The sequence below is a fragment of the Lissotriton helveticus genome, chromosome 1_1, assembly GCF_964261635.1.
Source record: "Lissotriton helveticus chromosome 1_1, aLisHel1.1, whole genome shotgun sequence".
Taxonomy (NCBI): Eukaryota; Metazoa; Chordata; class Amphibia; order Caudata; family Salamandridae; genus Lissotriton; species Lissotriton helveticus.
In genome coordinates this window covers 2,078,619,658-2,078,647,505 of record NC_136057.1, presented here as the reverse complement: position 1 = coordinate 2,078,647,505, position 27,848 = coordinate 2,078,619,658, and the positions used below count along the sequence as shown (strand labels likewise).

The 27,848-nt window shown below is 47.1% G+C and overlaps 1 protein-coding gene across 1 annotated transcript in view; it reads right to left on the bottom strand.

The window, feature by feature from the left end:
• The window catches only part of ZNHIT6 (zinc finger HIT-type containing 6), a 360,433-nt gene that overhangs the window by 330,253 nt on the left and 2,332 nt on the right, over nucleotides 1-27,848 (bottom strand). Inside the window, exon 2 of the mRNA XM_078645491.1 lies at nucleotides 9,133-9,198. Within this exon, the coding sequence (XP_078501617.1) occupies nucleotides 9,133-9,198 (66 nt within the window). The remainder of the gene's footprint in view (nucleotides 1-9,132; nucleotides 9,199-27,848) is intronic.

Here is a 27,848-nt window from a genome sequence, read left to right as displayed (position 1 = left end):
TTTCAATGCCAGAGGGGCACTTCCAGTTCCGAGTCATGCCCTTTGGGTTGAAAAATGCCCCTGCCACATTCCAGAGACTGGTTAACCAGGTACTGACCGGGCTGGAGGGATTCAGCGCCGCATACCTGGATGACACTGCAGTGTTCAGCTCCACGTGGGAGGAACATTTGCAACACCTCTGCGAAGTGTTGAAGGCTCTGCAAAGGGCAGGCCTCACTATCAAGGCCAGCAAATGCCAGATAGGGCAGGGATCTGTGGTGTATTTGGGACACCAAGTGGGGAGCGGCCAGGTGGCGCCCCTACAGGCAAAGATTGATACCATTCTGGCTTGGGAGCCCCCCAAGACCCAGACAGAGGTGAGGGCCTTTTTAGGACTCACCGGGTATTACCGACGGTTTGTCAAGGGATATGGCACCATTGTCGCCCCCTTGACAGAACTCACTTCCAAGAAATTGCCCAAAAGAGTTGACTGGACTGACGCCTGCCAAACTGCTTTTGAAACCCTGAAAACTGCTATGTGCACAGCGCCGGTGCTCAAGGCACCTGACTTTTCCAGTGAGTTCATAGTTCAGACAGACGCTTCAGAGCATGGTGTGGGAGCAGTACTCTCACAAATCACTGAGGAGGGAGGAGACCAGCCGGTAGCCTTCATTAGCAGGAGACTACTCCCCAGGGAACAGAGGTGGAGTGCGATTGAGAGAGAGGCATTTGCTGTGGTCAGGGCTCTGAAAAAGTTGAGGCCCTACCTGTTTGGGACTCACTTCCGTGTTCAGACCGACCACAGGCCCCTCAGATGGTTAATGCAAATGAGGGGTGAGAACCCAAAACTGTTGAGGTGGTCCATCTCCCTACAGGGAATGGACTTCACAGTGGAACACCGCCCTGGCACAGAACACGCCAATGCTGATGGTCTGTCCAGGTTTTTCCGCCTTAGTGAAGAGAACTCCCAAGAGGGTGGGCAGTTCTCCCCACTTTCAGCTGGAGGGGACACGTGTTAGACATGGCATCTTTGGCGTGGTTTCCCCTATCTTTTTGCCTCTACCTCCTGTATTTTTGATGCTGTGCTGGATTTCGTTTTTGCTGGTTTAGATGCTTTGGACACTCTGCCACTGCTGATCAGTGCCAGAGTGTAAGTGCTCCCTGTGTAAATTATTATTCTGATTGAATATACATGTTTGGCATATTTGTATCACTATGAAGTCCCTAGTAAAGTGCACTGGGTGTGCCAGGGCTGGTGATGACAAATGCTACTGGTGGGCCTGCAGCACGGATTGTGCCACCCCAGAGTAGCTCTAAAATGGTGTCTCAGGCCTGCCACTGCAGTGCCTATGGGCAAATTAGAACTGCCATGTCCTCCTGGTCAGTGTCCCCACTGACCAGGCCTAACCCTTCCCTTTTTGTGCACATCAGTCACCCCTATGGAAGGCCCAAGGTACCCCCCTGGGCAGGGTGCAGTGTATTTAAAAGGTAGAGCATGTACTAGTGCAGGTGACATGCTCTGGTAGTGAATGGCAGCCATTTTCGTTTTTCACTACTGTAAGGCTATCTTGCTCCATAGGTTAACATGGGGGATGCTGGCTACAGTGGTTAACAGCATTTCTTCCCATAGGAACAAGATAGGACATAAGTATCTAGTATCCCTGAACTCAGAATTTAATAACACATCTTTTAGGAAAGGTTGTTTTTAGGTCGAGCCTGGAATACACGCATCCGAAGGATGCGGTCCAGGTGGAGAACTATAGTTAGCTGACTCGGGGGAATGAAGGACAAGAAAGTGCCACGCGCTCTCCGGCTGGATTTCACTGCGTGCACGCGCACCCACACTCACGCATGCGCACATCACAGCCACACGCATACACAGCCAGATGCACACACACCCCCCCCCTCGCCGCACCTACACACACACACTAGCGCACCGACACGCACACGCAGAGACCCCCCACACACACACCAGCGCACCTTCACACACACACACATACAGAGACCCCCGGCTCTCCCCCCCCACACATAAACACATGCGCGCACACAAACACATTCGCACACACACAAGCGCACCCCCCCACCCCCCTACTACTAAGCCCCACTTACCGCCACTCCGGACTTCTGCAGCCTCTGCGGGGCTCTCCCTCGGGCATGGGAGCCCTGCGCCACCACTGCCAGGCACTCCGTGGGCGCGGGCTTCACAAGACGGAAGTCCCGCCCCACGATAGGTTTCGTTTTTGTAATTGCGTGCGCACGTCTCAGTGCCGCCGAGCGCGAGGAGTATGTTTTTCGAGCTGAAGGGAGCAGGCAATTTTGTGGGCACTCCAGGCGTAGCAGGCATATAATATTGGCCGGAGGGAGCTTTAATATAATCATGGCGCCAGCAGCTGCAGGCTCTTTCCGACCCGGTCTGCCACGTGCTTCTTAGCTGTTATTGAGGAGAAAAAACTCTTTCTACAGGGTCAATGAAAGGTACCCAAGAGCGTTCTTGTCCCCCATTCCCAAAGAAATGTAGTGTTTCCCACACCCCTGTGCCTATTAAAAGCCCTTCTGCCTTTCCAGACTCTCAGCAGGTGGGCCCTGTATGTGTGTTTGCTAGGGCTTCAAGTGCGAAGCAATACTAGCGGCAGGCGCTTGTTACAAGGTAATGTGTCTTCAGTTTATTAACCACGCTGTTATGGAATCCACAGCGCCGAAGTCAAGTGTGTCTGCTTCATAAACAATACTGCATCGCAGAACACCATTTCTGTGCAATCTGCAGAGACGCCAGTGCTAGGTCACTAAAGAAACTCACTGTGTTCATCAAAAAACAGGCCAGGTGAGGAGTGTTTCAACGAATCCGAGGTTAAATCATCGCTCTGCCTAGAGCGGCTGCAAAATATTTTATGGGTGTCATAAATTGCAACGAATAATGTACCCCCTGAAAACAAACATCTCCGCTTTTGCAATACGCAGACAAATGCGCTTTCATTTAAAGGGAAAAGCGAGTGCCACAAACTGCTGCTCATAAAGTGCGTCACGAGGAACAGACTGCGGGGAGGACAAGCAGGATTTTTTGCACGCACTTCCAATTGCCATTTCTTACCGCGTACTCGCTCTAATCCCAGCTCGTTCCCTTTTATTGGCGTTCAATCAGCTTTATTTCAATTTGTGAAATCAATCCCTTGCTTTCCTTTCTGATGTAGGCCTTGCTTGCCACGTGCGATTCCAACCAGCAAATCCCAAATCTTTCAGCAACTGTGCACAAGGCAAGTAGGGCTCGTAGTGATAATAAATAAAAAGAAAAATAAAAGCATTTGCAATGCAATAGGTCTTGCATTTACGCAAGTTTACGCTATTGGCATTTTAGATGACAATGCCTTTTATTTATGTTCCTTTTTATACAAACAAAACTTAACTACTGCATAAATAAAAAGACATTGCCATTTACAATACTAAAAGCTCAAACTTTCCTAATGCGAGACCTATTGCATTGCAAATGCTTGTTAAATCCTGTGTTTGAGAACAGCACTTTTAGAAAGTTGCTGTTCTCTTGTCTGACCCTTCTGTGTGCCTGGGCCTGTTTGTGTATTGACTGTCTGGTTTGAGAGTGACAGGGGCTGGGGGATTCCCCAGGAGGCTGGATGAGTCGGCACTAGGCTGAATGACTGCATTTGCAACTGGAGTGGTGGGAGGAGTTAGCACCTGGGCTGAATAGGGCTGTGCCTGCCTTCCACAATGCTGGCTCCACCCCCCTGCTGGGCGGCTGAGGACCCTGCCCCTCACTCTGAAAGGAAAGATGCAGCCAGCAAAACAAAGTGCTCAGGATCCACCCAGAACTGGTTTAGACCGGGCTCAGGGCCCACATGCACCAAGAGAACAAAGACTTTAGGGGTATAAGTACAGGACCCCTGACAACAGAAAATTAGATCATCCTGGAAATCAAGAAGGAACCTCTGCCAAGGAGAAAGCTGAAACTGAAGAAGGAAGACTGTCCTACTGTTGCTCTGCTGGACTGACCTGTTGCTTTGCTGCCAAGGAGAGGGGAAGGACTTTGCTTTGTGCTGTGTCCCCTTGCTTGAAGGAATCTCCAAGGGCCTGAGAAGAGCTGGCTCCCTGTTTTGAAGTCCCAGGAACAAAAGTACTTCACCCCCAGCTTCCCTGAACTCTGCTGAGAGAGTTCTGTCCTTCCTTGAGCGCTTGATCCAGTTGTGGGGCCTCTGGGAGTTGTACCTGAGCTGGGAAGCTTGAAACTAAGCTTGAGTGACTTTTGAAACTGAAAAGTGTCGCATTGCTCGCTTGCGGAGTGCATCCCCGACAGTGCGAGAAGTTTCCCGCCGCTACGGAGGTCGAGATCGTCGCAGCGCCTGACGCCGCTGCCAGAGACGTCGCATCCTCCGTTTGCGGGACGCACCAGACCGGTGCGGGAGAATCGAACATCGCTGCGAGTATCGTCGCAGAGCCTGTCGCTGGGTGAGATCGCCGCACCGCTTGCTTGCGGACCGCATCACGTCGCTGCGAGCATCGTCGCAGGACCGTCGCATCGAGGAGCTGCGAGAGAGAGGATCATCGCTGGACCGCGCATTGTCGCCCCGGAGATCGTCGCAGCCCCTACGAGATCGTCGCATGGTGCCTTTGCGAGAACAGACTTCCTACGGAACCTACGCACCGGAATCCATACAAGTGGCCTTCCTCCCCATACAGACCGGATTCGTCGCAACACGCCCGCTGCTGCAGCGGGGCTGTCGCATCGCCTCCCCAGGGTCTCAGGAGCAACGCATCGCTTGTTTTCCACTGCACCAGCTTCTGCTTTTGGAACTTTGTTGCAACTAAAAGGTACTGTGAGTAAACGTGACGCAACTGTGAACTTTTCACGCATCTGTAGAGAATTCTATCGCAACGTAGAGAATTCTATCGCAACCTAAAGAATTTTAATGCAACCGTAAGAACTCTTTTTGAAACCATATTCTTGAACTGTGTATGTTGGATGTTTGTCGTTTTGGTCTTGTGTAGTTTAGATTAAAAATACCTTTATTTTTCTAAACTGTTGTGGAGTCAGTTTGTGGTGTTTTCACTGTATTACTGTGAGTGTTGGTACAAATACCTTACGCATTGCCTCTGGTTAGCCTAGACTGCTCGTGCCAAGCTACCTAGAGGGTGAGCAGGGGTTATCTCAGAGGGTTATCTCCTTGCCCTGACTAGAAGCAAGGGTCCCTATTTGGACAGTGGTACCTACCTCTGCCAACTAGAGACCCCCAGATCTAACAGGTGGTAATAAGGCAGGCCACATGCTTGCACACTTCCACTGAGCTCAGGCGAACGATCTTAGAATCTCTGAAATACCGGGAGCGGATGGCACATTACGACAGCAAGATGTGGCTATAGCGGATACCTTTTGAGCTTTCTATGCATCCCTCTACACGGCAGAACCCCTGCTGGAGTCTGATGCACTGACGTACCGATCTCAGATGCCTGCCCCCACTGCTGGTGCAACTACATTCAGTGCTCTTGATGTAATTTCACTCCACAGGAGGTCTTAGCTGCCTTCCAAAAGTTACAGCCTAGAAAGGCACCAGGCTCAGGTGGCTATAGCGTTAAATTCTATAAAGCTGTCGCACCGTAGCTTGGACATATCTTAGTACTGCTGTTTAATTCCTTCCGTGAGACAGGCACACTACCAGACAACATGAGCTTGGGCACAATCACGGTGATTCCCAAAGCAGGCAAGAATCCCAAGTGATGTTCTCCCTATGGTCCTATCTCCCTTTTGAACATTGATGCAATTTTATTTACCAGTGTTCTAGCCCACAGACTGGCCCCCTACGTTCAGGGTCTGGTAGACCCTGACCAAACCGGTTTTATCCCAGAGTGAGGATGTAGTGACAACACAAAACGATTGTGTTTCCTTCTGGACAAGTTGTGGCACCCCCAGATACCGGCTTTATTGCTCTCGATCGACGCTGAAATAGCCTCTGATCGAGTGCACCGACCCTACTTGCAGTGCTTGCTATAAAAGTGGGTATCGGTCGCAGGTTCGGTAGTTGGGTAGTCATGCTACCTTACCCCAGGGGGAGGGGGGTGTAGTGTGTGTGTGTAGTACTCCACCCCATTACCTATCATGCGTGGAACGCGGCAGGGCTGCTCCTTATCTCACCTGCTTTTCGGGTTCCATATGAAGCCCTGTGCGGAACGCATACGGAATAACCCCAGCATAACGGGCATCCAGATGTGTGGGAGCGTACCTAAGAAGATGCTGTACGCGGATGATGTCCTTTGAAACCCTCACCAACCCAGAACTTACTTTAGCAGTCTTGATGACAAAGCCGTCTGTGTTCAGTGCAGCCTCCAGGTTCAAGACCAATCTGCAGAAGTCCTCAATCCTTGGCATAACCGTCTCTGAAACGGAGACAGCCCCGCTGGGGCCCTTTTCCCCTTCCGGTGGGCGGATAATGGGATCCCATATCTGGGAATACAGATACATTCAACAATCACGGCTACGGTGGCCCAGCACTATGGACGTCTCCTCACCAGAACATGGTCTATTCTCACTAAATGAAGTACCCACGGCCTGTCCTGGCTCGGGGCAAATAGCTGCCATCAAAATGATATTACTGCTTAAACTTCTTTATGTTATGCAGACCATACCCCTCCAACCTCCTCCCCCAAAGATTTTGGACACATTGCAATCCCTTATCTGGGACTTTGTCTGGGAAAGTAAACAAGCTAGGATGGCCAGAGTCGGTGCCTATCTGCCACTGGAAGCAGGAGGACTAGGGATTCCGAATCTGCGCTGGTACCACCAGGCGGCACAATTGCACTACATGGTTGTGTGGTCTCGCATCCTAAAGGAGAAGCACTGGTGTTTTATAGACCAGGCGATTGTGGGCATCCACATTTGGAAAATACTGTGGCTGCCAAAACCATGCAGGCCGATTAGTGTCTATGTTTCGTCAGTGAATATTGGGGTTTGGGACAGGGTCTCTCTACACCAATATCCCCTGAGATGCCACTGATAAGCAACCCAGACTTCCCTTCAGCTGCCTCGGGTTCGGCATATATGGCCTGGCAGTACGCCAACTGAAAACGGGTGGGAGACTTATTTGATACTGAATGGCTTATGGACTTCCCTACCTTGCAGGCTTCTTATGGTCTTCCTGACACAGCACACTGGCAATACCTGACCGTGGCCCACTGGGTGCGCAACCTTGGATTCCACCAAATACCAGTAGAGTACTGACGACTTATGAAAAATGGCTTCTGACACGTTGCCCCAAAAAGAAACTACTACTGCTTTCTTAGCTGCGCCACAGACCCCCTATAAAAGCACCGGCATGCAACAGATGGGAAAGGGAATGTGGGCGGCCCTTTAGTGACAGGGAGTGGGATGACATTCTGCAACGAGCTGCACCCTTAACGCCACCAGTGAAGCAATGCTCCTGAAAATTGCACACTACTGGTACCTCACACCAGCCAGACTAGCCACCAGGGTCCCGGAAGGGGATGGCCGTTGCTGGCTCCACTGTGGCCAACAGGGTACGCTTACTCACCTTTTATGGCATAGCCCCAAATTACAGTCTTTCTGGGAAGGGGTCTTCGAGGCGGTAAACACTATGCATACGATTGATATCCCTAGGTTCCGGAGCTATGTTCTTTTGGGCCTCCCAAACCACCTATGTTATCCTGGAGGCAGAGCTAATACTCTTGCACTGGAAGCAGCCATGCAACTCCTCCTCACAAAATGGGGTACAGAAGCTGTACTAACACAACTTGATTGGCTACATAAGTTATGGGATATAATAGGGATGGAAAAACTGACAACTGTGGCTATGCATCGCCTTTCTCTTTTTGAAAAGATGTGGCAACACTGCCTCACATATTTGATTCACGAATTCCATGAATTATTCTGCCCCCGCTACCTACAAGTACTGCGTTTAACCTCTGCAACTCGGCCTAATGACCACCAACCTGCCCGAGTACACCCCAAGTCTTAACATCAGCGTGCGCCTGAACACAACATCCCTTCTGTCCTGAACCACTTGTATCTTTCCCTTTCCTTCCATACTTCTCTACTTGCCCTTTCCGTGATACATGCCCACAGCGCTTACAACATGAGTCACAACCGGCCAATGGATATAGGTGTGCAATATTGTACCGATTCCTTTTAATAAAAATAGTAAAATAGATGAAAATCCTAAAAGTTGAGAGGGTGAATGTTTGGAGGTATTTTTGGTTGGAGCAGAGTCTGGGGCGACAGTACTCATGCGCTGATCGAGTGGCAGGGTGTATTCGAGTTCCTCTTTCACATCGGAGACAGAGATCTCTTTCTCGGAAAACGCCCCTTCTACCTCTTTGGCAGCAGGCTCTTCCTGAGCGTGCTCCTCACCCAAGATGGCGGGAGTATCGTCTTCGCTGCAGCGAGACATCTCCGGTTGACGCAGCCTTCAGTTGTGAAGTGTCTTTTACGATCTGAATGACTGGCAGGCATCGCAGTCAGCCTCTCTGCGATCGAGCGAGAGGCAAAGGTTACACACCGGTCGATACTTGATGTGACACTACAGGCAAAATCGAAACGATGTTCATGCCATCAGGAACACTTCTTCCATACCGACGGTGCAAGTGGAAGGGTAGGCCAGAGATGAGCGGTGTCCCAAAGGGAGACCTGTCAAAGGCCAAACAGACAAAGATTTTTTAGTGGAGCAGAAATGGAAAAAGCGCAATCGAGATCACTACACCGTTGATGATAGGATAGGACCGAAAACTCATACCGAACAGAGTTGAACACAGAGGAGAGGCACACGTCCGAACCTGACAGTGGAGAGAAATCAATCTAAGAAAGGAGTCAATGCCAATATGCAATATCACCGAGAATAGGAGTCAATCTACCACTTGACTCAAAAGACTTCTTCGAAGAAAAACAAGTTGCACCAATCCGTACCAACACCATAGGGCAGGAGTATGCAGTGCATGTGCATCTACAGCTACACATGCCATAGAACATTTTATTCTCTAAAGAAAAATACCACCAAAGAAACAAAAAAATGTAATCTTATTCCAAAGGGGAAGAACATTTTTAAACCGTTTCTAACTGGAACACGTGTAAGTCTCCAGTCATAAGTAAAGGAAAACAAAATTGAAAAACTACATTTAAAAAAAAATAATAAAAAAGCATACCTGCATGAATATTTCATACAACGTGGACATCTATATTTGGCTTCTTCGGAACCACAAGTCCCACAGCTAAAACAAAAACACAGAAAAACATGTCAGTATTATATGGCTAAAGTTTCCCACTTAAGAAGAAAGTTGGCTGTACCTATGGTTCTCCAAAGCAAGAATTATAATAAACTATGTCTAATGATGAGGAGAGTTAAATACCACATTTAAATCTTAAAGCAAGGGGCGATATAGGGATTAGCCCATAACCAGACAATCTGGAAAGAGGGGTTGCGAGGAATACATGTTAGGTCTCATAATTCCACAGAACTTAGCAACTATTCTTTAAAGTGTCTGTGCCCACTAATCCATCTTGTATGGGCTTTCAGAGATAAAGGTTTGGTGACCCAGACTTGTAAGTACTCAACCTCCTCTGCTGCAATCACTGCCGTTTACAGAGTTTCAAACTTCAAATATCTCTGATATCTACTGAACCACAGCTGGGAATAGAGTCACAGATGACTCATACATGAAGTGGTCTCATGTTGCAAATTATGTTTTCTTGTGACTGAATATGATGAAGGAGCAAAGTCATGTAATAGGAGCATACACACACACACACACACACACACACACACACACACACACACACACACACACACATACACATCCACACACACACACACACACACACACACACTCGTATTGATGGATTCTATTCTCCTGGTACTGCAATTAGAGATGGGGTTAGGACTCTACACACTTGAAACCAGTTGAACATTCTGCTAACTCAGTTGTACGCTTTTAACTCCGGCACAGGAAAAGGGAAAGAGTAGTAAGTATGGACAAACAGCACTAAAAAAGAGGAAATAGTTGTGGGTTTCTAAAGAAAAACATTTTCTTCCTGCTAATAACAACCCTGGCCGACATTTACAAGTAACATGGATGGAGTCTGACATATATTAACCCTCTATAAGCATTATATTGTGAACTACCCAACAACCAATTCCACAAATAAACAACGGCTGTTTGTTTACTAGATCATAGTGATGAATTGTGAATTAATTATATTGGAAGGGTTAGTAAGCGATAGGTTAAAGTAATGTGGAGGTGAAGCCAAGTCACATGCAATATAGCTGCGCTCTAATCAGGGATGTGGACCCAGGACATATTGTTTGGGGTCAAGGGCAACAAGTTTTAATGTTTATTTTGTCCTTGGGACAAGTAGGCCCAAACCCCTGCAGCACAAACCCTTTGGCTGCCAGTTTGCAGTAGCACATTAAGGGCCAGGGAAGGGCACTGCTTGAAGTTAAGTTATTATTTGTGTGCCTATGTTAATGCTGTTCAAACTTGTATTGATAGTTCATTAATTGAAAGCCTTTAATATTAGGGTGAGCGCTCTAAGTAAATGTAAGTTCTGATCGAACTACTGACAGTGGTTACAGTATAAAAATGTGTACTCACGGTTTCAAAGTTTAGCAATATGAGGCTATGCATAATGCTCCCAGAATGCTCTCTAATTAGATGCAAATATTTGCAGAAGCTTGAGAACAAGATTAAGGACTCTTTGCTTTCAATATAAAATGCTCCTAAAAAAATGAAAGCAGGAAAAAAAAACATTTTGCTAAACTACTGTGAAATTTCAGGTACCGTTTCTTTGCAGCATCATTTAGTAAAATGTGTTGATGCATGCTAGTGTTTCGCAAAAATATTCATATTGGAAAATCAGTGTAACCAGTTTCAATAAGATTATAAGAAACATAAACAAGCATTGGCAAAGTCAGTAGGTCCGAAATTAGTGATCAGCTTTTTAGTTTTGCCATGGTTTTTGTAAAGCCTTCTTGATGTGAGAGCTGCCGGGCCCTCACCATAACAAACATTGGCAAAAGCAAAAAAAAAAATTGGTCTAAAAAAAATAAAAAAAGCACACACTGCCACATTAGTTACTGCCACTGAACAAAACTACTTTGTGTGCCAATATACTCCTTGTGAAAGAGCTTAATGCCGTTACTCACAGTGAAGCCAGCCGATACAGAGAGAGGGAGAAAGAACTTTAACAAACACAAAAGGTTGTGGTTAACGCCAGACCAAATTAGGGGCCCTATTATTAAAGAAAGTCTCAAAAGTGCACCCTTGGTATATGTCCTTGCATTAAGTGGAGCTGTATGGCTTTCACGAATTTACAAGAATTTATAGAAGTAAGGCAAGAAATGTATTCCTGGAAAATATTTGTGAACTGCAGTTCATCATGAGCAAATATGCATGTGTAGATTTGCTCATGCGAAAATCGGAGTGTTTGCAAGGTCATTTTCCCATCAACCACTTTTTTCCCAACTCTGGAAGAAAGTTTACGCCTGCCATTGTCAGGAGTAAAATTACAACATTTCCCAGCATGGAACTATTGCTTACCACTACCTTCAGTCCTAGTATGTAGATCTGCAGAAACGTGGCAACATAAAGGGATTGCTAGTATTTAAAAACTACTATGGTATGAGCCCTAGCATAATCAGAGAGGCTATAAAAGAGCTCTTATGTAATGAGATTGCTGCCATAATTTGTTGCCGAACCACATGGCACCAAAGGGACAAGTGAATTTTGTTACAGGACAAGTAGATTTATGAAGCAACTTGCCCCAAGGACAAGTAGATATTTTAATAAATTCCACACCCCTGTCTAATTATGTCCTCCGACCGAAGCCTATTACAGCCTGTGTGGAATGCAGAGGCATACCTGCTGGGTGGAGAGTGGATGAGGGAGATAAGAATGATGAGGTATCACCTTTTTGGGTCTGTTGGGCTAGAAAGGACCTTGGAGTAGAACCTCCATTCCACTCAAAAGTTACAAGGCAAGATTACACTGTGTGCTTCACCCAGTATCCGAAACTGCCAATCTCCACAATCACACCTAGAATTAGGCAACCAGGGTACTTGCATATCACTCCCACAACACATAGACCCAATCTCGTTGCTATATCCTAATAACAACCAAACACCCTGAAACGACAGAACTCACATTCAAACTCATACTCATTAACACTTGCTTTACAGTACACCATACATCAGACATAGCAGACCTCCTATCACAAGCTTGACACCCTTTTCATCACAGAAACATGGCTCACCAGCATATCCTCGATGCTCTTCTTTCCACCGGTTACAGAATCCATCATGTGGCTCTCGCAAATCAGAATGAGAGGAAGTTTTGCTGTCATCCATATGTTCTCCTAGTCCTTTACCGTACGTACACAAGAACACTCAACTTCATGGAGTTGCTGACATGCGATTTCTCACTCTCTGCAACTCAAATCTTCCATCTCATATACAGACCTCTCAGGTAGAAAATCAATGAATTGATACATTCTCAGACCTCACCTCATTCAACCGACATGCCCACACCACCATCTTGGATGACTTAAATCTCCCAGAAAGCACAAGTAAAACATAAAATAAAAAATTGCCTCCTTTTTCTACCTTGTTGACACGCAACATGGTACAGCATGTCATACAACCAATACACTTCAAAGGCCACATCCTCTATCTTGTCATCCCAACATCACCAACTATCTAATGCAAACTACCCATGCCCCTGGACTGGACCAAATATTTACCATCCTTATCTATCTGCTCATCGTCCTATCAACAAACCAGGGACAACACAAAAGAGAAGACCAAATTTTCAGATCCTTCAAAGACTTTCCATAGACCGTATCATGCTAGAACTCATCTCTCAAATTATCAGCTCCATATTCAAAGCCAGCACCATTACTAACAACTTACATTCTCTTTTGGAAAACTAAGGGAACATCCTCAACACAATTAAAACATGCAAGTGCAAGCCAATGCCTTCAGCACCCCAATACTCTGAAGACCTTGCTGACAATAAATGATCCATCTGCAGGCAGGAAAGAAAGAAAGGGAATGGAAGAAAAACAGGAAGCCAGATGACCTCCTGATACTGAAGTACCTCCATGCAACATGCAGACATTTCATCAGATTAGCCAACACAAAGTGCTGGACCAACACCATCAATGAATACACAAACAGAAGCAGACCATTTATCAAGACAATCAAGCAATGCATCAAAACCCTGCTCAGCTCTCGTATTCCTCACTGTGCATAAAGTGCAACCCTATCAGCCTTTTCTTCGGTGAAAAAAATACAAAAGATCCGACAGCATATCAACACTAACTCTGCTTCATTTTCTACTACCATCGTTTCACATAGAATCCCACCATAGTCAGCCTTCAAAGGCCTCTCTCGCAATCTACAATTACTTTTCTTTCTCAGACTTGCAAAGTTCGAGTATTTTGTATAGTGAACTGTCTGACAAACGTGCTGCACAAAAAGTGTGAAATGAAAGGCTGTAGGATGACTTGTTTTATTCTAACACACAATTAAATAGCTAAAAAGTGAACAGTTGAGACACTTCGAAATAAGTTTCAGTATTTATGAAAGACTTTGTTTTGTAATTCTGTGTGATAAATAAAACATTCAATAGGATGAAAACAAATTAGAACACTTTACTTGGTGATGTACAAATGATAAATATTTTGCTGAGTCCCAATTTCCATAGATTATTGTTTATACACTAAATAGTTTTATAGGTAAAACAGTGTGTTAATTGAACAGTTTTTGGCCATTTCAATGGAAAATGTCCTGTTGATAACTAGCTACAGATTACACCCTCATGCTTTTGTAATATATTTATTAAAAGTGAGTTTTTAAAGATGACCTGAGAGATATTCCTGCCCCAGCCCTGATGGCAATCCTATTAGCGAATTAAGAGGCTAGTCAGGGGTCATGTGTACACTATATGTGAACTGGATCCTTATTGTGCATGGAGCAAACTTTTAGTCTATTAAATCAAAACAAATAGATTTTTCTGTACAGCAGGAATGCTGAACTCACAAATTGTAACGTGCTCTCGTACGTGAGAACGAAGAAAAAGGTGGCTCTGTAAAATACAATATTTGCATAGGGTGACATAACGAGAATAGTTTAAAGGTCAAGAAAATTACAGTTAGGTTGAGTAGATCATTTAAGCCACTAGACCTGCGGGTCTACAGGCTTCTAGAAATCTACTCGCCTACTTGCAATGACGAGTCAGATGTAATCAGGGAGATCTATTTTTAGGGACTACTGGCACGGTCTGGGGAGAGACTCCAGTTGACAGAGAATAGGTGTTCTTATAACTAACAAAGTCAAATAACAATAAAGCATCTTTGAATCTTTTTATATTGGCTGTGCGTTCAAATACAGAGGTCAGATGTCAGCCTATGTAATCTCACAGATTGTCTCTTATTTTATCCTAGAGATCGTATAACAAAGTCCTCTAACTATGCAGTCAGAGGAAGAAAAGTGAACTGTATGACAATCATGATGTCTGCAATGAAAGAACATATAGGATGTCAGTTTTATTTCTAAAAAATATGTACATACCTTGTATGTGACCTGTACAAATATTTCACATTTTATTTCAGTAGATGGGAAACCACTTTTGTAATTCTGATGTGATGGAAACAAATATTTTAATAGTATCAAAACAAATCAGAAAACTTTACCAATATTCATTTTTTTAAGTGCATAATTAAACACTTTACTTAGTAATGTGCAAATGATAAATATTTGCTGAAACCCAAATTCCCCACTATCGTTTGTATGCTATATAGTTTTAATCAGTAAAACTACATGTCAGTGAGAAAGTTTCCAGCCATTTCAACGGAAATGTGCGGTCTGTAAATGAGAGCGCACTAGCACATTATGCTTTAATAATAGATCTATTAACCCCATGGATGCTCAGCATATTCCCCTGCTATGCTGAGAATCCGTAAAGTGCACTTTACATGACGAGCTGGGCTCGTCATGAGCGTGCGAGGAGGTTACTTCATGACGAGCCCAGCTCGTCATGAGCGTGGAAGGGGTTAAAAGGTCGTTTTTAGAGATTAACTTAGAAACATTCATGCCCCCCGCCATGCTGTCAATGCTACTGATGAAAAAAAAGGCAAGTGAGGGGTCATGAATACCTTTATGTGGGCTTGATTTTTATTAAACATGCGACAAATGTGTAGTCCATTTAATAAAACATAGGAGTTTTGTACAGCAGACATCCTGAACTCACATATTTGAAGGAGCTCTTGTATTAAGTAATGAAGAAAAAAGGCGACTTCATGAAATAAAATATTTGCCCTGGACGACAACATTTGGAACAGTCAATGGGTCAAGCGAATTGCACTTAGGTCGAGTAGTGTATACAAGTCACTAGAACTGCAGGCCTGGGTCTATTCACATTTTTATGATTTTTAGAGTCCTGCCACAGCAAGCTTCCAATAATTCTTGATACAGGAAGCACATGCAGACAAAACCTAAGAATGTTTACCAGTGAAACAATAACTAAATGTAGTTAATGTGATACTAACAGCATTTCATTTGCACTTATTGGTTATTGGGTTGCATATCCATGTATAAATGTACAGCCTTCGCACTCTGCAAAGAATATTCTAATTTGTGGGTGGCTAGCTCAAAAGACCTTTTGCATATCATTGCTGAATAGAACAGACATTCAATTTACAATTTCTTACATAAATCTTTTTGTATTCGATCTTTTGATGTTCATTACTTAATAAAATAAAGCTCAACCCAGAGTGACAGGCAACATGCTTTTTTAATAGTTTCAGAGAAGCCTTCAAAGTTCCAAAAAAGGCATAAACCGTTATTAATAAACTACCAAGGTCCAAAATCCACTTTTAACTGAAATCAATCTTTATTGAACATTCCACACTTCCATTTCATTAATGTCATTCACTCTCAATTCATTAAGTGTGATTTTTTAATGGACTATATATACTGTGTAACAATTCACATGGTTGTGCACAAACCTATTGGGAATCTATAGGATCGATGCTTTCATGCAAGATTACTAAAAACAATACATCTCTCTACCATTTCAAGAATCACAACTTCAGTGCTAACCACTCTCTGTGAGGTGCTAATTGCATGCATGGTGACTTTGCACGATATACGTCCTTTCTTGTTACCAAGAATCCAACTACATATCAATTATTTTACGGCTGTATAAGTTATACAACACATACACTAGAAATTACGCCAGTATTTCCACAATGCTCATTGCAACCAAAGGTAAATGTGACTGCTAACTCTTGGCTAAATTTCATTTAGTGCCACATGTTCATATTAATCAGCATTAGCCATTGCACTTAAAACAGTTTGTGCTCACCTTAGCTTAGTACTTAGTTAAGCTCGAAAAGTATGCATATGCACAACTCCCTCAGTAACATTTCATATGAGAGGGTCAATCACATACGCCCTTCAAGGCACATCAGTGGTAACACTGTTATTTGCAAAGTGGCAGTGAAATACACATTATAATAAACTGGATTATTATTTGAGGTGAGTGACTACCCACTACAAGGTAAAATCACAGCCCTTGTCAGGGTCACTAAATTAACATGAGTTCAACCAACTGGTAGCTATTGCATTTAGTAGGAAAGGTCTGCTTGTCTTGTTTTTTTTCTCTTTTTCATTTCTAAGACTGCAGTCTGACGCTGACCTGACTGCGGGTGTGTCAAGGTCTACAAGAGATGGTCAACCTGTCTACAAGATAAGAAGAGGTGCGGTTCATTATAGCTTTGGACATGATGCAGGTGGTTTTTAATATGGTGTGGCTGGCAAGTGATGCCAATGGAGTTCCATAAAGATGAGGGTGAGGAGATCATATTTTATGTACTGGATGAGATGTGCTGCAGCATGTAGGATGCCCTAAAAAGTGCCAGTGTGGTGTCTGGGAGGACATGGAGTAAGACACCATCCAGATGCAAGAGTACTAGGGCTAGAATAGCAGTCCTGAAGTCGCTTTCTGGAAGAAACCGATTCATTTTAAGACGAGAGATCTGGTACCAGTCTATTTTGTTTTTTTTGGCAATTTGTTCCTTAAGGGTGAGGTTGGTGTCCATGGTAAATCCAAGTGACCTGTCATTAGATGAAAGTTAGGCTTTGAAGCAGTCATGGTTCCTGTCATACAGCTTCAGCTTTGTTTTTACGTTATCTTATTTATTGTTTTTAGCAAATAACAGGAATCCAGTCTTAATTCGGTAGAGATTCAGGTAGTCGCTGGACATCTATATCTGGATGATGTGTCAGCAGTGTTTGATGCGTTGGCTGTCTAAAGCAGAGGAGACTTTTAAGTACAGTTGTGTATCATCAACATATTGCAAACTCTTGAAGCTGTTATCTGTGATTAGCGCGCCAAGCAGCTCCATCTAGAGGTAGAAGATGACAAGAGACAGAATGGAACCTTCGGGGACTTCAGTGGTGATAGTGGTAATTTGAAGCTGGACGAGCTCACGTGGAAAAATGTGTTTCATTTGGAAAGGTAGGAGGAGAACCAGTGAAAGACACTGCTGATGAACCTCATTTAGGACTCCAGAGTCCATATGAAAGTGGGATGGTGAACAACTGTGTCATTGGCAGATGAGAATCCCAGCAATAGAAGGAGGCAGCATTCATCTTCATCTGTGGTCAAGAGGGCTTTGCATAAAATGTGCAACATTATAGTCTCCATACTGCAGTGTGAGCTGAAACCAGACTGGCAGTCGTGAAGAAGGTGGTTAGCATTGATGTGGTCTTGAAGTTCAATATAGTCTTCTATTTCAATGATCTTGCCAATGAACAGTAGTTGAGTGATGAGGAGGTAGCTTGCGAGGTCATATGGGTCTAGTGTAGGTTTCTTTAGGAGTGGGAGGATCTGGCCTGCTTTTAGAGCTGCTTGGAATGTGCCTTAAGCAACTGAGGTATTGACAATGTTAAGTAGGGGTAAGAGAGCATCTCCAGAGGGAGCTACGATGAAGGGCAATGATAAGACATAACCTTCATAAGAGCAGTTAAGACAACATGGTTTAAGATGACACTGTTGCAAAAGGTCATACTTTTGCCATTAAAAAAAATTAATTCACAAGGAGTGAAAAGGCAAACAACACATGTTAGATCTGCGGGTCTCTTGTTGGCAGAGGTAAGTACCACTGTCCAAATAGGGACTCTTGCTTCTAGTCGGGGTAAGGAGGAAACCCTCTGAGATAACCCCTGCTCACCCTCTAGGTAGCTTGGCACGAGCAGTCAAGGCTAATCAGAAGGCAATGTGTAAAGTATTTGTACCAACACTCACAGTAACACAGTGAAAACACCACAAACTGACTCCAAAGCAGTTTAAAAAAAAAAGGTATTTAATCTAAACTACACAAGACCAAAACGACAAAAATCCAACATACAAAGTTCAAGAATATGCTTTCAAAAGAGTTCTTAAGGTTGCGCTAAAGTTCTTTAGGTTGCGATAAAATAATCCACAGTTGCGTGAAAAGTTCACAGTTGCGACACGTTTAGCTCACAGTACCTTTAGTTGCGACAAAGTTCCAAAGGCAAAAGCTGGTGCGGTGGAAAACAAGCGAAGCGTTGCTCCTGAGAGCTTGGGGAGGCGTCTGCGACAGCCCCGCTGCAGCAGCGGGCGTGTTGCGACGAATCCGGTCTGTATGGGGAGGAAGGCCACTTGTCTAGATTCCGATGCATAGGTTCCGTAGGAAGTTTGTTCTCGCAAAGGTCCGATGCGACGATCTTTGGAGTTGCGACGATCTCCGGGGCGACGATGCGCGCACCAGCGGTGATCTTCTCTCTCACAGCTCCTCGATGCGATGGCTTCGGCGATGACTCTCGCAGCGACGTGATGCGGTCCGCAAGCAGGCGGTGAGGCGATCTCACCCCAGCGACGACAGGCTCTGCGACGACACTCGCAGCGATATTAGACCTCCCGCACCGAACGAAGGATGAGACGGCTCTGGCAGCGGCAACAGGCGCTGCGACGATCTTGACCTTCGTAGCGGCAGGAATCTCCTCGCACTGTCGGGGATGCGCTCCGCAGCGAGCGATGCGATAACTTTTCTGTAGCAAAGTCTCTCAAGCTTAGTTTCCAGCTTCCCAACACAGGTACAACTTCCAGAGGCACCACACATGGGCCAAGCACTCCAGGAAGGACAGAACTCTCTCAGTAGAGCTCAGGGGAAGCTGGGGGTAAAGTCCTTTTGTTCCTGGGACTTCAGAACAGGGAGCCAGCTCCTCTCAGGCCCTTGGAGATTCCTTCAAGCAAGGGGACACAGCACAAAGAAAAGTCCTTCCCCTCTCCTTGGCAGCAAAGCAACAGCAGGGCAATCCAGCAGAGCAACAGCTGGACAATCTTCCTTCTTCAGTTTCAGCTTTCTCCTTGGCAGAGGTTCCTTCTTGATTCCAGGATGATCTAAACTTCTGTTGTCAGGGGTCCTGTACTTATACCCCTAAAAGTCTTTGTTCTCTTTGTGCAAGTGGGCCCTGAGCCCGGTCTGAACCAGTTCTGGGTGTTTCTTGAGCACTTTGTTTTCCTGGCTTCTCCTTTCCTTTCAGAATGAGGGGCAGGGTCGTCAGCCGCCCAGCAGGAGGTGGAGCCAGCATTGTGGAAGGCAGGCACCGCCCTATTCAGGCCCAGGTGCTATCTCCTCCCACCACTCAAGTTGCAAATGCAGTCATTCAGCCTAGGGCTGACTCAGCCAGCCTCCTGGGGAATCCCCAGCCCCTGTCACTCTAAAACCAGACAGTCAATACACACACAGGCCAAGGCACACAGGAAGGTCAGACAAGAGAACAGCAACTTTCTAAAAGTGCTGTTCTCAAACACAGGATTCAAAAACAACCTTTCCTAAAAGATGTGTTAATAAATTCTGAGTTCAGGGATAATAGACTCTTATGTCCTATCTTGTTCCTATGGGAAGAAATGCTGGTAGCCACTGTAGCCAGCATCCCCCATGTTAACCTATGGAGCAAGATAGCCTTACAATAGTGAAAAACGAAAATGGCTGTAATTCACTACCAGAGCATGTCACCTGCACCAGTACATGCTCTACCTTTCACATACACTGCACCCTGCCTAGGGGGGTACCTTGGGCCTTCCATAGGGGTGACCAATTTGCAAAAAAATGGAAGGGTTAGGCCTGGTCAGTGGGGACACTGACCAGGAGGACATGGCAGTTCACAGACTGCACACAGGCACTGCGGTGGCAGGCCTGAGACACCATTTTGGGGCTACTCATGTGGGTGGCACAATCAGTGCTGCAGGCCCACTAGTAGCATTTGTCATCACCAGACCTGGCACACTCAGTGCACTTTACTAGGGACTTCTTGGTGATACGAATATACCATTCTTGTATATCCAATCATCATAACAATTTACACAGGGAGCACTTACACTCTGGCACTGATCAGCAGTGGCAGAGTGTCCAAAGCATCTAAACCAGCAAAAACGAAATCCAGCACAGCATCACAAATACAGGAGGTAGAGGTCAAAAAGACAGGGGAAACCACGCAGAAAGATGCCAGGTCTAACACGTGTCCCCTCCAGCTGAAAGTGGGGGGAACTGCCCACCCTCTTGGGAGTTCTCTTCACTAAGGCGGAAAAATCTGGACAGACCATCAGCGTTGGTGTGTTCTGTACCAGGGCGGTGTTCCACCATAAAGTCCATTCCCTGTAGGGAGATGGACCACCTCAACAGTTTTGGGTTCTCCCCCCTCATCTGCATCAACCACCTGAGGGGCCTGTGGTCTGTCTGAACACGGAAGTGAGTCCCAAACAGGTAGGGCCTCAGCTTCTTCAGGGCACAGACCACAGCAAAAGCTTCCCTTTCAATCGCACTCCACCTCTGTTCCCTGTGGAGTAGTCTCCAACTAATGAAAGCCACAGGCTGGTCCTCGCCTTCCTCAGTGATTTGTGAGAGTACTGCTCCCACACCATACTCTGAAGCGTCTGTCTGCACTATGAACTCACTGGAGAAATCAGGTGCCTTGAGCACCGGTGCTGTGCACATGGCAGTCTTCAGGGTATCAAAAGCAGTCTGGCAGGCTTCTGTCCAGTTCACTCTTTTGGGCAACTTCTTAGAAGTCAGTTCTGGCAAGGGGGCAACTATGGTGCCATATCCCTTGACAAACCGTCTGTAATACCCGGTGAGACCTAAAAAGGCTCTCACCTCTGTCTGGGTCTTGGGGGGGCTCCCAAGCCAGAATGGTATCAATCTTTGCCTGTAGGGGTGCCACCTGGCCGCTCCCCACCTGGTGTCCCAAATACACCACAGATCCCTGCCCTATCTGGCACTTGCTGGCCTTGATAGTGAGGCCTGCCCTTTGCAGAGACTTAAACACTTCACAGAGCTGTTGCAGGTGTTCCTCCCACGTAGAGCTGACCACCGCAATGTCATCCAGGTAGGTGGCGCTGAATTCCTCCAGCCCGGTCAGTACCTGGTTAACCTGTCTCTGGAAGGTGGCAGGGGCATTCTTCAACCCAAAGGGCATGACTCGGAACTGGAAGTGCCCCACTGGCGTTGAGAATGCAGACCTCAGTTAAGGCAATCTGCCAGTACCCAGAAGTCAAATCAAATGTACTGAGGTACTGGGCGGCTCCCAACCGATACACAAGCTCATCAGCTCTGGGGATGGGGATGGGGTGTGCGTCAGTCTTCGTGACCGCATTGAGCCCACGGTAGTCCACGCAAAACTTGAGTTCTGGAGTGGCATCGGGCGCAGCAGCTTTTGGCACTAAGACCACTGGGATGCTGGAGGGCTCAATCACCCCTAGCGCCAACATCTTGGAAACCTCTTCCTTGATGCTGGCCCTGACTTTGTCAGCTACACTGTAAAAATTTTGTTTCACAGGAAAACTATCTCCAATTTCCACATCATGGACGCACCAATTGGTGATACCTGGGGTCAGGGAGAACAGGGGGGCAAACTGACCCAGCACTTGGCGACAATCCCTCTGCTGTTCTGGGGTCAGGGTGGGCGAGAGGACCACACCATCCACTGACCAGTCTATCCTCTTCCCCTCCAGCATCTGTAGCCATGAGCATTGTCACTTCAGACCTCTCAAAGTGTGGCTTGAGGCGGTTCACATGCAGGACCCTCAGGGGCTGCCTGGGGGTCCTCAAGCTAACCAGGTAGGTTACTTCACTTTATCTTTCCACCACCTCATATGGCCCAGTCCACTTGCCTTGGAGCGCACAAGGCTCCACTGGGGCCATCACCCACACTTTCTGCCCAGGTTGACATTCGACCAGAGTGTTATTCTGGTCGTACCATCTTTTCATTTCTTCCTGGCTAGCTTCCAGGCTCTCCTGAGCGAGCTTCCAGAAGCGGTGTGTCTGGTTGCGGTTGGCCAACACATAGCTGAACACATCCTGGGGGGGGTTTGTCACGGGATTTCTCCCACCCCTTCTTCACCAGCGCGAGAGGTCCTCTAACAGGGTGGCCATACAGGAGTTCAAAGGGACTGAACCCTAAGGACTTCTGAGGCACATCCCTGTAGGCAAACAACAGGCATGGTAACAAGACGTCCCACTTCCGTCTCATGGGCTCTTCTAGGCCCATAATCAAACCCTTCAGGGTGCGGTTGAACCTATCAACCAACCCATTTCCTTGAGGGTGGTAAGGAGTGGAGAACTTATAAGTTACCCCTCACTCCTCCCCACACAGACTTCATGTACCTAGAGATGAAGTTGGTACCCCGTTCGGAGATCACCTCTCTGGGGAACCCCATACGGGAAAAGATCCCCATCAGTGCGCGGCCCACCATGGGGGCTGTGATTGTCCCGAGAGGGACTGCTTCCGGGTACCGGGTGGCATGGTCCACCAAGACCAGGATGAACCCGTTGCCTAAGGCTGTCTTGGGGTCGAGGGGCCCCTCGATGTCGATGCCCACCCACTCGAAAGGGGTGCTCACCACAGGGAAGGGTTGGAGGGGTGCCTTGCACTTCACTCCAGTCTTACCACTGGCCTGACATGTTTGGCAAGACCTATAAAAGGAACCAACGTGCTTCCTCATCTGGGGCCAGTGGAAGTGGGTGACAAGCCTGTTTAGGGTCTTGTCTTGCTCCAGATGTCCTGCGAGAGGCACGTCACGAGCCAGACCCAGTAGGAAGTTCCTGATGTGCGCGGCTACCACCAGCATATGGGCTGCACCGGGCTCAGCAAACTTAGGCTCCCTATATAAGAAGTCATCTTCCCAGTAGATGAAGTGATCTCTGGCTGCTCCACCTGCTGCCTGGTCTGCAGCCTGTTGCCGCATACCCACAAGACACGGGCACTCTTTCTGCTCCTGGCAGAATTCCTCCCTGGAGGGCCCACCTTCTTGCTGCCAGTGGGTCAGCTCAGGTAGGTCGCCCAGTTCGGCTACCTGCTCCCCTGTAGGTTCCAGGGCATCCCCCTCAGGGTCTGCTTCCTCCTGGACCGTGGGAACGGCTGGGGCTGGTTTCCCGCGCCCTCTGCCCTGTCCTCTCCTGGCAGGTCTCTGGGCCACTGTTTCAGGCTCCAGTTCTGCTGAATCACCCCTACTGGCTGCCATAGCACGCGTGGTCACACAGATCCAAGCAGGCAACCCCAACATCTCCAAATGAGTTCGGTGTTCCACATCCTTCCATGAGAACTCTCCAGGTCATTACCTAGCAGACAGTCTACAGGCAAGGCATCACTGACAACAACTTCCAAAAGACCAGAGACTCCCCCCCCCCCCCCACTCAAAGGGAACACGTGCCACTTTGCAGAGGCGCACTGAACTGTCAGCTGCTACTACAGGTCGGAATACATTAGGGATACACTGCTCTTCAGGCACCCGCTGACAACTCACGGATGTCACGCTGGCCCCTGTGTCTTTCAGAGCCTCTATCTCCCTCCCATTGACGGTCACGTTCTGCCCATATTTCTTAGTGTTCAGTGGCAGTAAGGTTTCCTGGACCATCTCTTGGTCTCCTAGAGAGACAAGGGACATAACTGCTAGCCCCACCTCCCCACTAGAAACTAAATCCCCTCCCAGAGCTACACTTGCTAACCCTCGGGCTGGAGCACCAGTGGGTGCTGGGGGTCTCTTGGGGCCCCGGCTGATAACATGTCCCACCTCATTGCAGTGAAAGCAGGTAGGTGGACCTCTGTTGTCCCTGGGATCTCTGTAGTCCCGCCTGCCCCTAGGGGGCAAAGGCTGTCTAGGTCTGGGGGGTTGGGATTCCTTCTCCTGAGAATTATTTTGTGGCCCTTGTGAGGACTCCTTTTGGTTACCCTTGTCCCCCACTCTTCTGCTGGGGACCCTGCCCACCTTTGGCTGTGGTACCCTCAATTCCTCTGTGGACCCTGGTACTAGTCCAGCAGTCCGCCTCCTTAGCAAGTTCAATGGGGTCTGTCAGCTTGCTGTCTAAAAGATGCTGGCGCAGCTCTGGAACACAAAGACTACTCAAGTGCTCCCAACTAATTAAATGCAACAACCCCTTATAATCAGTTACTTTGCTGCCCTTCATCCAACCTTCCAGTGCACGCGAGTACAAATTCAAACACTCCATCCAAGTCTCAGATTCTTTCTTCTTAGAATTTCTAAACTGCAGTCTGTACTGCTCTGGAGTAAGTCCATACCTGAGACATAGGGCCTCCTTTATATTGGGGTAGGTCATCGCACCTGCTAATTCTAAGGGCTCTAGAGCACTCCTCCCAGAAGCCTCAAAATGTTTCCACAGGCCCGCCCCCAATGCTGTTCAGGCACACCATTCATTCTCAATGCAATCTCATAGGAAGTAAACCAGGCATAAATATCCTCACTCCTATTGTAATTCTGTACCAGATCCTTGGGAATATATACTTTACCCCCATGCACTGTCTGCACGCTGCCACCATTTGAACTGGCATCCACCTCCTTGGCTTTAAGATCCAGTTCTCTCATGCTCAACTCATGAGCCAAAAGCAATTTCTTCTCCTCTAGGGCACGGGCATCTTTCTTGTCTTCCGCTGCCCTTTCTTTCTCCATTTCCAATTGTTTCATTTTCAATTTCAGGACTTCCAAGTCATGTTCTCTCACTCTTTGATTCTCCTCTAACTCTTCTTGGGTAAAACCCCTAACGGAATGGTTACTGCCAGCTCCTGAGCCAACTCTGCCCACGGGCAGATCTGTGATTTGAAAACCATTCCCTGTATTCACATCATCTCCCTCTTGTGCCTCCCAATGGGCCTTCAAGATTCTCTGCAGCTCCTCCTTCCTGTAGGCGGTCTTTATGGGGCACTCAAACTCGTGGCAGAATATCCTAAGTTCCTCAACTTTGTAGGAATACAAGTCTCCAATGACAAACTCCAATTCTACTTCTGCCCCCTCACTGAGTGCCTTTTCTTTCGCAGACATGACGCTTTGAAGAGTTACTCAAAAATGGAATCAAAAAATCAAAACCAGTAGTATGCGGTGGCATAGTGGTCTGCACTCACTAGTGAAGTACACCAATCACTGTGGGACTAGTACAAATACAAGTTCAAATCCCCACCGCTGAGCAACAATGTTAGATCTGGGGGTCTCTAGTTGGTAGAGGTAGGTACCACTGTCCAAATAGGGACCCTTGCTTCTAGTCAGGGTAAGGAGGAAACCCTCTGAGATAACCCCTGCTCACCCTCAAGGCTAATCAGAAGGCAATGTGTAAAGTATTTGTACCAACACTCACAGTAACACAGTGAAAACACCACAAACAGACTCCAAAACAGTTTAGAAAAATAAAGGTATTTAATCTAAACTACACGAGACCAAAACGACAAAAATCCAACATACACAGTTCAAGAATATGCTTTCAAAAGAGTTCTTAAGGTTGCGATAAAGTTCTTTAGGTTGCGATAAAATAATCCACAGTTGCGTGAAAAGTTCACAGTTGCAACACGTTTAGCTCACAGTACCTTTAGTTGCGACAAAGTTCCAAAAGCAGAAGCTGGTGCGGTGTAAAACAAGCGATGCGTTGCTCCTGAGACCTTGGGGAGGCGTTTGCGACAGCCCCGCTGCAGCAGCGGGCGTGTTGCAACGAATCCGGTCTGTATGGGGAGGAAGGCCCCTTGTCTAGATTCCGGTGCGTAGGTTCCGTAGGAAGTTTGTTCTCGCAAAGGTCCGATGCGACGATCTTTGGAGTTGCGATGATCTCCGGGGCGACGATGCGCAGACCAGCGGTGATCTTCTCTCTCGTAGCCCCTCGATGCGATTGCTTCGGCGATGACTCTCGCAGCGACGTGATGCGGTCCGCAAGCAGGCGGTCCGCAAGCAGGCGGTCCGGCGATCTCACCCCAGCGACGACAGGCTCTGCGACGACACTCGCAGCGATGTTAGACTTCCCGCAACGATCAGGTGCGTCACGCAAACGAAGGATGCGACGGCTCTGACAGCGGCAACAGGCGCTGCGACGATCTCGACCTCCGTAGCGACAGGAATCTACTCACACTGTCGGGGATGCGCTCCGCAGCGAGCGATGCAATAACTTTTCTGTAGCAAAGTCTCTCAAGCTTAGTTTCCAGCTTCCCAACACAGGTACAACTTCCAGAGGCACCACACATGGGCCAAGCACTCCAGGAAGGACAGAACTCTCTCAGTAGAGCTCAGGGGAAGCTGGGGGTGAAGTCCTATTGTTCTCGTGACTTCAGAACAGGGAGCCAGCTCTTCTCAGGCCCTTGGAGATTCCTTCAAGCAAAGGGACACAGCACAAAGCAAATTCCTTCCCCTCTCCTTGGCAGCAAAGCAACAGCAGGGCAATCCAGCAGAGCAACAGCTGGACAATCTTCCTTCTTCAGTTTCAGCTTTCTCCTTGGCAGAGGTTCCTTCTTGATTCCAGGATGATCTAATCTTCTGTTGTCAGGAGTCCTGTACTTATACCCCTAAAAGTCTTTGTTCTCTTTGTGAAAGTGGGCCCTGAGCCCGGTCTGAACCAGTTCTGGGTGTTTCTTCAGCACTTTGTTTTCCTGGCTTCTCCTTTCCTTTCAGAGTGAGGGGCAGGGTCGTCAGCCGCCCAGCAGGAGGTGAAGCCAGCATTGTGGAAGGCAGGCATCGCCCTATTCAGGCCCAGGTGCTATCTCCTCCCACCACTCAAGTTGCAAATGCAGTCATTCAGCCTAGGGCTGACTCGGCCAGCCTCCTGGGGAATCCCCAGCCCCTGTCACTCTCAAACCAGACAGTCAATAGACAAACAAGCCAAGGCACACAGGAAGGTCAGACAAGAGAACAGCAACTTTCTAAAAGTGCTGTTCTCAAACACAGGATTCAAACACAACCTTTCCTAAAAAATGTGTTATTAAATTCTAAGTTCAGGGATACTAGACTCTTATGTCTTATCTTGTTCCTATGGGAAGAAATGCTGGTAGCTACTGTAGCCAGCTTCCCCGATGTTAACCTATGGAGCAAGATAGCCTTACAATAGTGAAAAACGAAAATTGCTGTAATTCACTACCAGAGCATGTCACCTGCACCAGTACCTGCTCTACATTTCACATACACTGCACCCTGCCCAGGGGGGTACCTTGGGCCTTCTGTAGGGGTGACCAATGTGCACAAAAAGGGAAGGGTTAGGCCTGGTCAGTGGGGACACTGACCAGGAGGACATGGCAGTTCACAGACTGCACACAGGCACTGCGGTGGCAGGCCTGAGACACCAATTTGGGGCTACTCATGTGGGTGGCACAATCAGTGCTGCACTCCCACTAGTAGCATTTGTCATCACCAGCCCTGGCACACTCAGTGCACTGTACTAGGGACTTCTTGGTGATACATATATATGACAATCATGCATATCCAATCATCATAATAATTTACACAGGGAGCACTTACACTCTGGCACTGATTGGCAGTGGCAGAGTGTCCAAAGCATCTAAACCAGCAAAAACGCA